Consider the following 13,837-nt stretch of genomic DNA (forward strand, 5'->3'; position numbering starts at 1 on the left):
GCAATTCTGTACTCACAAAGCCTATTCATGTTATTAGTGTTTCTTCATACTAAAAATTAAGAAAATGGGGCACCTGGGTGGCTCAGTTAGTTAAGCGTCTGACTCTGGATTTCAGCTCAGGTCATGATCTCACAGTCTGTGGGATTGAGTCCTGCGTTGGGCTGTCAGCATGGGGCCTGCTTGGGATTCTCTCTCTCTCCCCCTCTCTCTCTGCCCCTCCCTTGCTCTCTCTCAAAATTAAACAAACTTAAAAATATCTATATATTAAAAAATGAAAAAAAATAAGGCAAATAATCTTATTTCCTTTAAGTTAAAAAAAAAAAAACAGTGCCAGAGGCAATGTGTGAAAAGATACATCTGTTAATTAATTCTGCTTTAAATCACAATATATTTCATGTGTCAAACATTGATCTATTCCTGAATCATAAGTAGTTAACAAAATTCTTTAATAGGGACTTAAAGCTTTGATCCAAGCTGTCGAAGAGAAAAACTCTTAATGTGATACCCTTTTAATGGTGAAAACAGATACAAAGTTTTCCTTAAACTGACATTATTGAAACAAAAGATTAGACCTTTAAAGTTTTATCATAATCACACTGTAACATATACTCAATTGCTATAGCAGACAGACTGAATTCAGGCGCCAACAAATTATATTCTTGCAAAAGACATCCTACCTATGTCTTTTATTCTTGCAAAAGACATATATTCTTGCAAAAGACATCCTGCTCTCCAATAAAATTTTGACCATTCCCTACTTACCCTCTTACTGTCAACCTTTGGCTTTTCTTTTTTTTTTCTTTCTTTTTTTTTTTTTTTACTGCTTATTTTTAAGACAGACAGAGACAGTGCATGAGTGGGGGTGGGGCAGAGAGAGAAGGAGACACAGAATCTGAAGCAGGCTCCAGGCTCCGAGCTGTCAGCATAGAGCCCGACGCGGGGCTCGAACCCACGAACTGTGAGATCATGACCTGAGCCAAAGTCGGCCGCTTACCCAACTGAGCCACCCAGGCGCCCTACGGCTTTTCTATTATACTTACATCTCCTCTATTTTTCATTGTAATTTCTCGAAGTTTGGTGCCACTACTCTTTGCTTCTAGCAGGTGCTGTCACGAAGAAATGATTTCTAACCCACATCTGTCAGGATTGCAATATGCTGATCTCGGTAATTACTCAGTTCTCTGAAACTGGAGAGTTTTCAGGGGTCAAAACCCCTCAAGCTGCCGCTCAAAAACGACCTTATGATTTCAGTAACTTCAATACCTGTCACTTTGCTGGGTAGTTTGTCTCTGGTAAGATTTAACAAATTTGTTAAGAAGGTGAAAAGTATGCCTACTTTGTGCATTTTTGATAAAAACCAAGGAATCTATAAAACACTTCCCACTTGTTTCTTTCATCTTTGTTGACAGAACAGAATATGTGTCACTGCACAGTCATGAACACATAGAGCTTGGTTTTATTCCTTCTTCTCTGAGTATTTTTTAGAGAAATAATATTGAAGCAAACTAAAAAATCCTTGTGATTTCAAACTCCCCAAATCAATCAAGGTACACAAACAAGTTAAGTTCTTACTAGAAATATGCCCCTTTTCATATTTTCCCCGTCCTGTTTTCAGCAGGTTGGGCTGGTCTGGGCCGGCATAGGGCACATGTGGATGCTTCAAGAAGCCCCTGGGATAGATACAGGGAGACGTGTGATGGCTAACCTTGACAACTTGGCTAGGCCACGGTACCCAGATACTTGGTCAAAGATTATTCTACATGTTTCTCCGAAGGTATTTTAAAGGTGAGATCAACATTAAAATCAGTAAACCCTGAATAAAGCAGATTATTCTTCACCATGTGGGTGGGCCTCACCTAATCAGTTGAATGCCTTAATGGACCTCCCTCAAAGGACAGGGAACTTTACCAGAAGATGGCCTTTGGAATTTCACTGCAGCACTATCTCCTCCCTAGGTGTCCAGCCTGTGGGCCCATGCTGCATACTTTGGACTTCCCAGTCTCCACAGTTGCACAGACAAATCCCTTCAAGTCTGGGTAGATACTTATATGATACACACATACATACCTGTATTATGGGAGTAGGAAGGGGAACCAGCCCTGATCATATATCTGTATACTGCAAATACACTACCTCGCCCCGTCTTCTCACCGTTGCTCCTTTCTTCCCACCTCCTTACACCAAAAATTAAAAGAGTTCCCCCAAGGCATCAGTAGCAAGAAATTCCCCAGAGTCCTTAGGATGGCTGAAAGCAGAAAACCGTCTACACAAGTAAGCATATTTTATCATCGTGTCATGACCAGATCCAAGATGATCTTCAGAGCTGCTTCTGAAAGCTCTAAAAGTCTGTATTGTTCCAGACAACCAAGAAGAGCTGCCCTCTCTCAGGAGAGCCCTTACTCTTGACTTGTCCATGTCTACTAATGTTATCTAACCAGGAGGAGTCTGTCAATAATGATGAAAGAGTCTGAAGTCATTGGGGTTTGTACTGTAAACACGTTCTCATTTTATTAAAAAGATACATGATTCTAAAATTTGTATGGCACCAGAAAAGACCTTGAGTAGCCAAAATAATGTTGAAAAAGAAAAGCAAAGTGGGAGGCATCGTAATTCCGGACTTCAAGTCATATAACAAAGCTGCAATCATCAGGACAGTATGGTACTGGCACACACACGCGCACGCGCGCGCACACACACACACACACACACACACACACACAAAGACACACAGATCAATGGAACAGAACAGAAAATGCAGAAACGGACCCACAACTATATGGTCAACTCATCTTCAACAAAGCAGGAGAGTATACCAACGGAAAAAAAGTCCCTTTAACAGATAGTGTTGGGAAAACTAGACAGAGACATGCAGAAAAATGAAACTGGACCACTTTCTTACACCATACACAAAAATAAAGTCAAGATGGATGAAAGATCTAAATGTGAGATGGGAAGCCATCAATACCCTAGAGGAGGAAACAGGCAGCAACCTCTTTGACCTTGGCCCTAGCAAGTTCTTACTAGACATGTCTCCGGAGGCAAGGGAAGCAAAAGCAAAAATGAACTATTGGAACCTCATCAAGATAAAAAGCTTCTGCACGACAAAAGACACAGCCAACAAAACTAACAGGCAGCCTATGGAATGGGAAAGATAGTTGCAAATGACATATCTGATAAAGGGTTAGTATCCAACATTTATAAAGAACTTCTCAAACTCAACACCCAAAAGGTAAATAATCCCACTAAGAAAGGGCAGACAACATGAACAGACATTTTCCAAAGACGACATACAAATGGCCAACAGATACATGAAGAGATGCTCAACATCACCCATCACCAGGGAAGCACAAACAAACACCACAATGAGATGCCATCTTATACCCGTCAGAATGGCTAAAATTAACAAGTCAGGAAACAACAGATGTTGGTGAGGATGCAGAGAAACGGGAACCCTCTTGCACTGTTGGTGGGAATGCAAACTGGTGCAGCCGCTCCGGAGAATGGTGTGGAGGTTCCTCACAAAATTAAAAACAGAACTACCCTACGACCCAGCATTTGCGCTACTGGGTATTTACTCAAGGATACTAAAATTCTGATTCGAAAGGGCACATGCACCCCAATGTTTATAGCAGCGCTATCGACAAGAGCCAAAGTATGGAAAGAGCCCAAATGTCCATCGACTGATGAATGGATAAAGAAGATGTGGTGTATATATATAATGGAATATAACTCAGCCACCAAAAAGAATGAAATTTTGCCATTTGCAACAACGTGCATGGAACTAGAATGTATTATGCTAAGCGAAATAAGTCAGTCAGAGACAAATACCATATGATTTCACTCCTATGTGGAATTTAAGACACAAAGCAGATGAACATATGGGAAGGGAAGGAAAAATAAGACAAAGGCAGAGAGGGAGGCAAACCATAAAAGACTCTTAAATACAGAGAACAAACAGGGTGCTGGAGGGGTGTTGGGTGTGGGGATGGGCTAAATGGATGAGGGGCATTAAGGAGGGCACCTGTTGTGATGAGCACTGGGTATCGTATGTAAGTGATGAATCACTGAATTCTACTCTTGAAATCAATAGTACACTATATGTTAACTAACTTAAATGTAAATAAAATCTTGAGGGGGGGAAAAGATATATGGCTTCTACAACTGAAAAATTGTTCCATTGCAATTGGTCAGAAATGTGTTCTTTCCCTGGAGACTGGCTGAGGCCATCCTGTGGCAAGGTGGGACACAGGGCCGGGGAGGTGGCTTGGGGGCCTCCCTGCACCAAGCCTGAACACAGGAGGGGGGGCCTGCTGGGTTGCACCCAATGGCGACACTGACATCAGGTCCCAGCTCTAGGAGCAAAGGCCAAGGGCCAGCCTATTGATGCAAAGAAGATTACGGCAGAAATTAGCCCAGTGCAACACCCGAGGCTCCTCTGCTCTGTCTTACAGCCTGAAGAAAGGGCCTAAGACACTCTGATTACAGCAGGAGACAGTCCCCAGACAGAGTGGCTGGTGGTGCACGGGGGCATTGCTGTCCCCCTACCAGTGAGGTCTCTCCAAACCCCTCAAATTACTAACACCACACAAACACCCGTACTATCCCTTTTCCTTGAGACTCAGGGTGGCTTCTAGAGGATTAAGAATAGAAAAAAATATTTGGGGGAAAAACATGCATGTAACTTAGAAATTATTTATATTTTACGGAAGGAGCAGAAGCAATACAGAAAAGAAATACACGAGACCAAAATTAACAAGGCTCACGGAGAAAGAACTGCAGAAGGTAACAGGATGTTTGCCTACATCTACAAATGAAATTTCTCTCATGAACGTGTTTTTCAGAGAAAAATCTAGGGGATCTTTTTTTTTTTTGGAGCTCCCCCCTCCAAAAAATTTACTTAATTGAAGAAATGGTTCAAATGAAGAACTTAAGTGGATGGGTTGATACAACTTATAGAATGGGTAAAGGTAACCCCAACATGCTGGCTGACCAGGGAAGTCATCCCAGGGGTCACAGTGAAGCCACCTAAGGGTTAGCTCTCTCTCGTCACAGTTTCCTAGGGTGCGCTTGTCAAAGAGCTACTCTGCCATGCCAGCTTTAAGGGCGCCACCTTGCACAGGTTGGTTTCTTCTGCAGTGATTCGATGAGAAGAAGGGTCTTTGGTTATTTAACCAGCTTTGGTGCCCACAGCCCCTAGGGAGGGTCAGAGGGCTGCCTTTCAAGGTCCTCACGAGGAGCATCCATGTGTCAGCAAAGAGCCTAAGGTCAGAGCCTCATCCTGAGCCTGGGAGGCCCAGGTAGATAAGATTTTAGAACTCTGAGCAAGACTCATTAACCAGCCCAGAGACTGATGTAGGAGACCGAAGCGGCAACCTGTTAACTGTTACTGAAATGCCACTGCCCAGGGCCAGGCTCTTAGCGTCCTCTGGCCAGAATGTTCTCTCCCTGCAGGCCTCTATTTGAGAGGCCCACTTGAAACAGGACGGCATGAAGCCCTGCACAGTGAAATGGGCCCCTACCAAAAAGAATGGACCCCTGACCTCTCAGGTCAGTATTCTCTCTGCAGAGAAGGGAATTGGGAAGCCACTCCGGCGGGCCCAGAGTTAGAGACAGCGAGCGAGCTGTGTGATGTGAAGCAAACAGCCTGCCCCAGGGGCAGGACAAACGGTCAGCTTTCTGGGGCGCCTGGTCAGGGCTAACCTTGGTCAAGCCTTGCCGCTTAGAATCGATTCACCCGCGTTGCTGTGCCAGAGCTGACAACGTCTGCTGTGATCAGTACATCCTGGAAACATGTCAAAATGTTCCATCAACCTAAGGTCCAACCCTGGACTTCGCCTTTCTGTCTCTAAGAAGCTTTGGTTGACTTTTGTCTGGATCCAATACGTAGGAGTTCATAATCCAGCTTTCAACATTTTCTGATCAAATATCTATATCAGCACTGTTCCTAACTCTGGGAACCCAGTAGGGAACAAAAATAGAAAAAGCCCCTGCTCTTGTGGATTTTACATTCTAGTTGGTGAGGCAAAAACAAAAGAGTATGTATACCAAATGGAATAAGCACTAAGAAAAAATAAATCAGAGAAAGCGTTCTCAGGGAAAGCGAGGCATCTCTCCAACGAAATGACATTTGGACAGAGACAGAAAGTAAAGGAGAGAGCCATTCAGATATCGGGGAGAAGAACATGCCAAGAAGAGAGAGGTGCAAAGGCCCTGAGACAGCAGAGGGAGAGGGGGTGAGCAGAGGAGGGAGAGGAGATCAGGTAGGTTATGGATCCAGACTGAGTACATCCTAAAAGCTGAGCCATCCTATATGCATTATCCTGTGTTCCGAGTGGACTGGGAAGACTTGAAGGGCATTAGGGAGAGGAGTGATCTCCTTTTAACTGATCACTCTGGCCTGAAATTATTTCGGGAGACAAATCTACTTTCTGAGCTCTGGGAGGACAACTCACCATAGCACCCAGAAGTGAAAACGGCAGCACAGTGAAGAACCCGGGAGGGTGTAGGCAAACATCTTAGCACTGTCCTTGTTCTGTGCCTCAAACTGAGTTATTCAAACCCTTCCGGATCTGTTTCTTCATCTACACAGTGATAAAAACTGTAATCCCAACCTTCAGAAAATCACTATAAGGATCCGTGAAGATTGGTGAAGATGAAATATTGTGTTGTGTGGGCTTAAGACATAGTAGGTGCTCAACTAAATGTTAGTTGTAATTATTATTTTACTTCAAAATAAAGAGCCCATGCCTAATGCGTTCTTTGCTAGTCGCTGTGTTTTTCATATGCGTGTACATGAGATTCTCTCATAAGGAAAATATCCCTCCTGAGAGGATGAAGCCAGGCCAATTTGAACGATACATTTATTTTGGATTTTTGCCCCATTGACCTGGCTTATAAAACACACATGCTCATTTATTTAAACAGGGAAGCCAATTTAAATGCATACTTACCTAACCTCACATATATTACGCAGAGTGGGAACTTAAATATGCCTCCTTAGATGTTAGCTACGTCTCATCATATCATCAAATTCTTCTAGTCAAAAATGCCCATTTGTCTACACGCTCCTCTAGATAAAGACCTCCATTTCTGTACAAATATACCCATCAAAATCTGTGATTTGCTAAGAGAGGATATTCTATTCTGACAATTCACACTGGAAATCCGTAATAAACTTTGTGACGTTCAACTTACAGATCGGGTCGCGGTGACAGTCTCTTACCTCCTGCAAAAACTTCTCACTCATCTGACTGAAATGGTGTCCTGGGGGCTTGATCCCAGACACCATCAACCCAGAACTGAAGACCCGTGGCTTCTGCAAGTCCGGCTTGAATTTCTCGTACAGGTCACCACCTGCTGCCTTCTCCTCTTTGGGAAGAGGCATGGGACACGTGGGCGGAGCGTAAGGAAGCCCCACTGGCACCAGCGAAGTGTCCACCTGGCCGAGGGCCTGAGGACTCCTCCTGATGTAGGTGATGATCTTGGGCCTCACGTGCTTGGGCTTGGGCAGAACGATGGGCTTGGGTTCTGTCCTTTCTTCCACTTTTTCAACCTGGTGGTTCTCCATTCCATCCTGTGAGGGAGAGGTGTCTTCAGAAGGTGGGAGGACAGGCTCGGGGACCCCGCTGGGGCAGGTGCTCTTGTCAGGCACTTTTGGGGGGGGGTTCGACAACCGCGCGCTATCGGTGGGGGGGACGGCGGCCGAGGGGGGCCTCGCATCCGCACCCGACGTGCCCGAGTCCTGAAAGCTGCTGCTACTAGCTGGTGTAGGCTGGTGGGTCACATTCGCGGTCGTCTCTGGATGGAGGGGTGCCGGGACGCTGCGAAGGGCGCCCGCTCCCCCCGGGGCGCTTTCAGTCTCAGCTGCACTTTCCAGAAGGTTCCTACTTCCTGCAACAGCTGCCGTGACCTCTTTGCCGGCCCCTCCTTCGGAGCTGTTGCTTTGAGGGTCAAAGGGCTCGGGGACCCCGGCGTTGCTCTCTCCAACAGAAGGATCCGAAGTACAAGCCACAGCACTGCCCACGTGCCCGCCGTCCAGCGCTCTCGCCTCACTGACCTCTGAGGGCCTCCTGTCAGGTGGATCATAAAGGATAAGAGGTACCTGGCCATCTCCCGACGAGACGGCACTGGATGCCATTTCGCCGGGCTTCCTGGCTGCACCTGCTGAAACTTTACCTGCGGGCTGCTTATCAGCGGCTGCCAAGGAAGCAAGGCCCTGGGTGAGCGTGGGCTGAAGAGCACCCTCCTCAGGTAGGCTGCCCGCTCTCTTGTCCTGCTCGCCCCTGCCTCTTCCCGCCCCGACGTGCTGGAGACCGTTAGGTGACAGGCTAGGTGTGCCACCGGGGGCAGTTTCCTGCTGTGCTTTCCCACCAGGCCCCTTCCGTTCCAGGGACAACACAGCCCCTTCCTTCGAGCATCCCACACACTCCGCCGGGGTTGACTTCAATTCCTGCACGGCCTTGGGGTGGACGACCCTCGGCTCCGGCTGGGGCTCTCCCTTTCCCTGACCTAATTGTGCTTCTGGCTTACTCGGGATTCCCTTCGGGGCTGAAGCCGAATGGGGACCGGGCTCTGCGGGGGCAGAACATGATGTGCTCTCGTCGCTAACTCTCGGTGCACGTCCCATCTGGGTCTCCGAGGGGGTGGTCTCCTTGGCTGCTGAGGTAGATGGTTTAGGATGACGCACACTCTTTCCCTCTGAGGTACAGTCAGCCGGAAGAAAGGCCGCCCCTAGAGAGGGGGCCGTGGACATCGTCTGCGGCCCGTCCCCGCCACCGGGCTCAGGACGCGGGGCCTCGGGGGAGTCCAGCGGTGTGGGCTGCGGACTCTGCCCGCTGAGGCTCCCACCGTGCTCCCTCGGGGGCACATCCACGACAACAGCAGCGCCTCCAGCCCTTTCCAGAGAATGCCTTCTCAATTCCTCGTTGTCAAGGGTCTTTGCCAACTTATCCTTAGGAGCCTGCCGGGGCGGGTCAGCGTCCCTTTTGGCCGAAACCTCTGGACCGGCCTCAGCCATGACATGCCTCCAACTTGACAGACTTGCTCCCTGAATACTCCAAGGGGTCTGGAGGGTATCTGTGCCTCTCTGCGTTGTGTGCTCTTCGTCCGGTCCTCCGTGAACGGTGGAAGAAAATTTAAAATCTTTCAGGCCGGTGGGGCCAGCCTGCAGTCCCTTCCCAAAGCCCTGAAGTTGGTGGAATTCCTTACAGAAGCGGGTACTGTTCTCTGGCTCCCTTGAATTTGCGTTTCTAATTTCATCTGTCGGGTCACCTGTCCCAGACCCATCATGAGAGGAACGGACCTCCAACGTGATCTGATTGGCATTTGTATCTCCCAGACTTAGGATACTCTCGTTATTATTTTTCACTCCATTTCTGTTGTCCCGCAACGGAGCGTAACACGATTTCTTCGGAGCCACCGGGACGCTCATTTTCAGCCCTTCACTGGGGGCGGCTGGCCATGCAGTCCTACTTAATGGAAAGGTGCTTCCTCCGAGCTGCTATTTGTTTCGTGGGAAATCCTCAAGCTGCTTGCTGCCTCCCAACAATGTCACGTTGCAATACTACCTGAACCATTTTCAGAGCGCTTTTAAAACCAAGCATCGTCTTGACATATGGCAGGATGACTTATCTGTTAGGTTCCTGCTGAATGAGGGCCAATTAGTCCGTGAGACCTAGAGAGAAGTAAAAATAAAACCATGTTATTGGCATCGACAAACAGAGAGTCTCGGGAGAAAAAGGCATGGAGAATACAGCTTTATTCATCACATTTGTATTATTAATTCATTCACTCAGCCCATAAATTTCTCAAAAGCCTTTCTGATAGGTGCCTGCTGGCCAAATCGGGGGAAATTAAAACATGAAAATTATTAATGTTAGAGAGGGATTGTGAAATACGTTAAATCTTAAATTCAAATTTTAAAAATCCACAGGTTCATACGGATGACGATTTAAAGGCTGGAAGAGAAGGGAAAGCTTGTCTTCACCGAATAATACCCAGACATATAAGAAAAATCATACAGTTAGAAAAATCGCCATTTTGGAATTACACAAGGCAATTCATTATCTTGGGTGTGGGACCCCAACGGTTGCCAACAATATCAGGTGAAAGATTACTGGGGACCAGGATATTCATTCACAGAATCTGAAGGTACCAGTCTCCAGATTACTCTATTTCTTACAAAAGGAAACCTTTATCTTTACAACGGAGATATCTGGTGGACACACCTTAACCAAGTGGTCACGTTTAACGCCAATAATGGAAACTGACACCACGTGTTCCTGCTGTTAGGCAGTTCTCAGTGCCTTGTCACTTAGATCGTATTCTTGCTATACATGTTCAACCTGAAGTTAACCACGAGGAAATAATCAGGCACATTTAAATTGGCGGACAGTTGACAAAATAACCGGCCTAAACCTGCCCCCCAAATGCCAACGGATATCTACATACAATGCATGAACCTTGGCCAGATCTCGGATTCTAAAAAAATAGTTAGCGAGTGACGTTATTTGGGCAATTAGACATTTAAAATGGGTTGTATATTGGGTCAAGGTATTTTGTCAATGTTAACTTTCCTAGGTGTATAATAGTGTGGTGACTATATCTGAGACAGTCTTTTTTCTTGGAAGATCCAAGCTTTCAAACATGATATGCTTTTTGACATGACACGTGGTAACTTACTCTCCATTGGTTCAGCAAAGTGTGTGTGTGTGTGTGTGTGTGTGTGTGTGTGAGAGAGAGAGAGAGAGAGAGTCTGAAAAAGAGAGAGAAAACAGAACTGTGCCAAATGATAATAATTTGAAAATCTAGGCGATCCACTCAACAACACCTGTAACTGTTCTATAGGTTTGAAAATTTCCAAAATAAGAAGTTGGAGGAAATTCTACCCCAGCCTTCAGGGCCTGCGTGATCCAGTCCCTACGCACCTTTCCAGCCTCACCCCCACCACTCATCCTCTTACTCTCCAGGCTGCAGGCACACTGTCCTCATCCTCCACATTACCGTGCACCTCCTTCCTGCTTCGGGGCCTTGGCACAAAGTCTACCATCTACACAGAACATGGGTTCTTCTCCCAGCATTACCTAACTCCTTTGTAATCTTCAGTTTGCAGCATAAATACCTCTTCCCCCGGGAAGCCTTCCTCACCCACTAAAATAGATTAGGTCCTTCTATGATGACCTTTCACAACATCCTGTACTTTTACTTAAAAAAAAAAAAAAAAAAAAAAACTCTTCAAATGTGCCAGACACTGAAGAAAATATTGTTCAATACCTAGCATATGCATTAGGCACTTAACATGTATTTGTAACACGAATGAGTAAATGAATGAATGATGAAGACCTTCTCCATGATGCTATTTCTGCCCTCAAAGAGCTTAAAATCTAATACAGTGTTTCAATTTCTATTAGGGAGATTCACAGATCATCAGGAAACCACTCATTTCAAGGTTAACATTGGTTTATCCACTGCTGGGAGTGCATTTTATTAGGCATGCGGGGGGGTGGCAGCGTTTCAAAGGAACAAGGTTCTGCTCCATCCCCAATCCCCCCGTGGGGATTCAAAGTTAACAGCCTTCTACACCTTCCTCCTCGTCCATACAAGTACACATGTACACGTTTTCCTGAGAAGCCGTTGTTACGTTTCTGCTGAAGTAGGTTACAAGGCAACCCCCCCGTCTCCCTTCGTTACTCTTTACTCTGTAATTTCATCTGTTCAAAAGATTACGTGCACATGCATACGTACAGATATATTCGTGTATATATACACACATACATACATTTGGATGGATGCTACACAGCCGGATGACAGGATGAACACCTGAGAACAACCACCAATAACACGCGGCCACTTCCACCTTCCTCTCCAGCCCAGCCCCCTCCCCTCCCAACTTTAAAACAAAATTTTTTTAATTATTTATTTTTTGAGAGAGAGAGAGAGAGGACGAGCAGGGGAGAGGCAGAGAGAGAGGGAGACACAGAATCCGCAGCAGGCTCCAGGCTCCGAGCTGTCAGCACAGAGCCCGACGCGGGGCTTGAACCCACGGGCCGCGAGATCATGACCTGAGCCGAAGTTGGCCGCTTAACCGACTGAGCCACCCAGGCGCCCCATCCCCTCCTAACTTTTCACTTGGCTACCTGCCACTGGCATCCCGAAAACCTCAGGTGATAAAACTCTCTTTGTTTCTTTCGCATCTATTACAGTCGCACGTATTTTTTACATAAATGAGATCATTTCCTAGAAGCTGAGGTTTTTGTGTGTTTTATTTGTCCCTTCTCCCTCGCCCCAAGACACATTAACACCCTGGTCTAGGTCTTGCCATTCCTTCCAACTTATCCTGCCCAAATACACACACCCGTACGTGTGTGGGCACTCTCGTTCCCTGGCATTCCGCCCTTCTGTTCTTCCCATCGGTGCTCACTGTCTTCCTCTCCCCACCCCACCCTCCCCTGCCTCCATCCCTATCTCCCACGTTCCTCTTCTCCCTCTTTGCCTCCTTCCAGGCCTGTCTTCAGTAAGCCGCTGATGCTCCGGGTCCAGCTTCACCCCAAGAGGGCCCTCAGGCTTCATCAAGATGCTCACACTCTGATCCCTGACACAGAGGGGATTCTCAGTGAATCCATCGTTATTTCTTTATTCAAGTTAAAACACGTTTTCCTTGAAGACACGCATATCCTCTGGGCACAGATACAAAAAGCATGTAGACAAATCAGTAAGACAGCAGTTTAAAAGAACACCGTGCTCTCTGGGTCAGAAAGCAGGCGTCCCAGAAAGCCAAGGAGAGCAAGAAATCCCACAAATATGGGCCGTCCACAGAAAGTGAGTGCCTCTAATTCTCTGTGGACAGAATTATAAGCATGAAGCCAAGAGCCCTCTGGTTTGAATCGTCAAGGCCGGGAGAAAGAAAGAAAGGAATTATTTTCACCAATGACGGACAAATCCAGAGGGTCATACACAGCAATCCACACGTGATCGTTAGAGACTGACAAACAGGTAGGTGTCAGATCAGTGTCTTGCTAGAAAAGAGCTGTATTTTAATTTTTAAAGAATTACATAATAAATATCTTTTTCTTTCTCAGTAAGCAATAAAGGTCACTCACTGGTAAGGGAATGGAAAGCTAGGACTTTCTACGGGCCAAGTATTGTTCTTAGCACGAATTCATATTCATAAAATTTAACTTAACTTCTAAATTATAACTCATTTTGTTTAATCTTTAACTTTAGTTCAAGTTAAGCTATTTAATATTTGTGATGGCCTCCAGAGACAGATCTTAACATCCCCTTGCTTTTTCTCTGCTCTCCGAGTAAGGAAGTGAAAGCACAGGGAGGGCAACATTCCCAAGGTCACACAGCCAAGAACTGGCAGAGCAGAAACAGATAGGTAAGTATAATCTGTGCAGAAAGTGGAAGCTTTACAAGGAAAAGCTGCCTTTCGGTGAAGTGGTATAGATCCCAAAGAAAGAATAAAAGGAAAAGATACTATCATCAGACCAAGAATAGAGAAGCAAAACCAGAATCCAAAAAAAGGAGAGAAAGCTCACATAACAAGAGGAAAGCATTTAAGAACCTTCTTCAGGGGCGCCTGGGTGGCTCAGTCAGTTAAGCGTTTGCCTCTTGATTTTGGCTCAGGTCAGGATGTCATGGTTCTTGAGATGGAGCCAGCTTGGGATTTTCTCTCTCCCTCTCTCTCTCTGCCCCTTCCTCGTGCTCCCTCCCTCCCAAAACAAACAAACAAACAAACAAACAAACAATTTCAAAAGAAGAAGAAAAACAACCCTTCAGTTCTAGAAGGCAAAATGTCGTACAGGAGGTAATGTTTCCTTTTTCCCTTCTTGCCAAG

General features: G+C 46.1%; 1 protein-coding gene across 2 annotated transcripts in view; it reads right to left on the reverse strand.

Annotated features, from left to right (window-relative positions):
• The window catches only part of MTUS2 (microtubule associated scaffold protein 2), a 566,588-nt gene that overhangs the window by 362,433 nt on the left and 190,318 nt on the right, over window positions 1-13,837 (reverse strand). For both annotated transcript variants that reach the window (XM_060637454.3, XM_060637455.3), the window contains exon 2: window positions 7,223-9,673. In XM_060637454.3, coding sequence (XP_060493437.3) covers window positions 7,223-9,430 — 2,208 coding nt within the window. In that variant the 5' untranslated portion in view covers window positions 9,431-9,673. The remainder of the gene's footprint in view (window positions 1-7,222; window positions 9,674-13,837) is intronic.

The sequence above is a fragment of the Panthera onca genome, chromosome A1 (assembly GCF_046562875.1).
Source record: "Panthera onca isolate mPanOnc1 chromosome A1, mPanOnc1 haplotype 2, whole genome shotgun sequence".
Taxonomy (NCBI): domain Eukaryota; kingdom Metazoa; phylum Chordata; class Mammalia; order Carnivora; family Felidae; genus Panthera; species Panthera onca.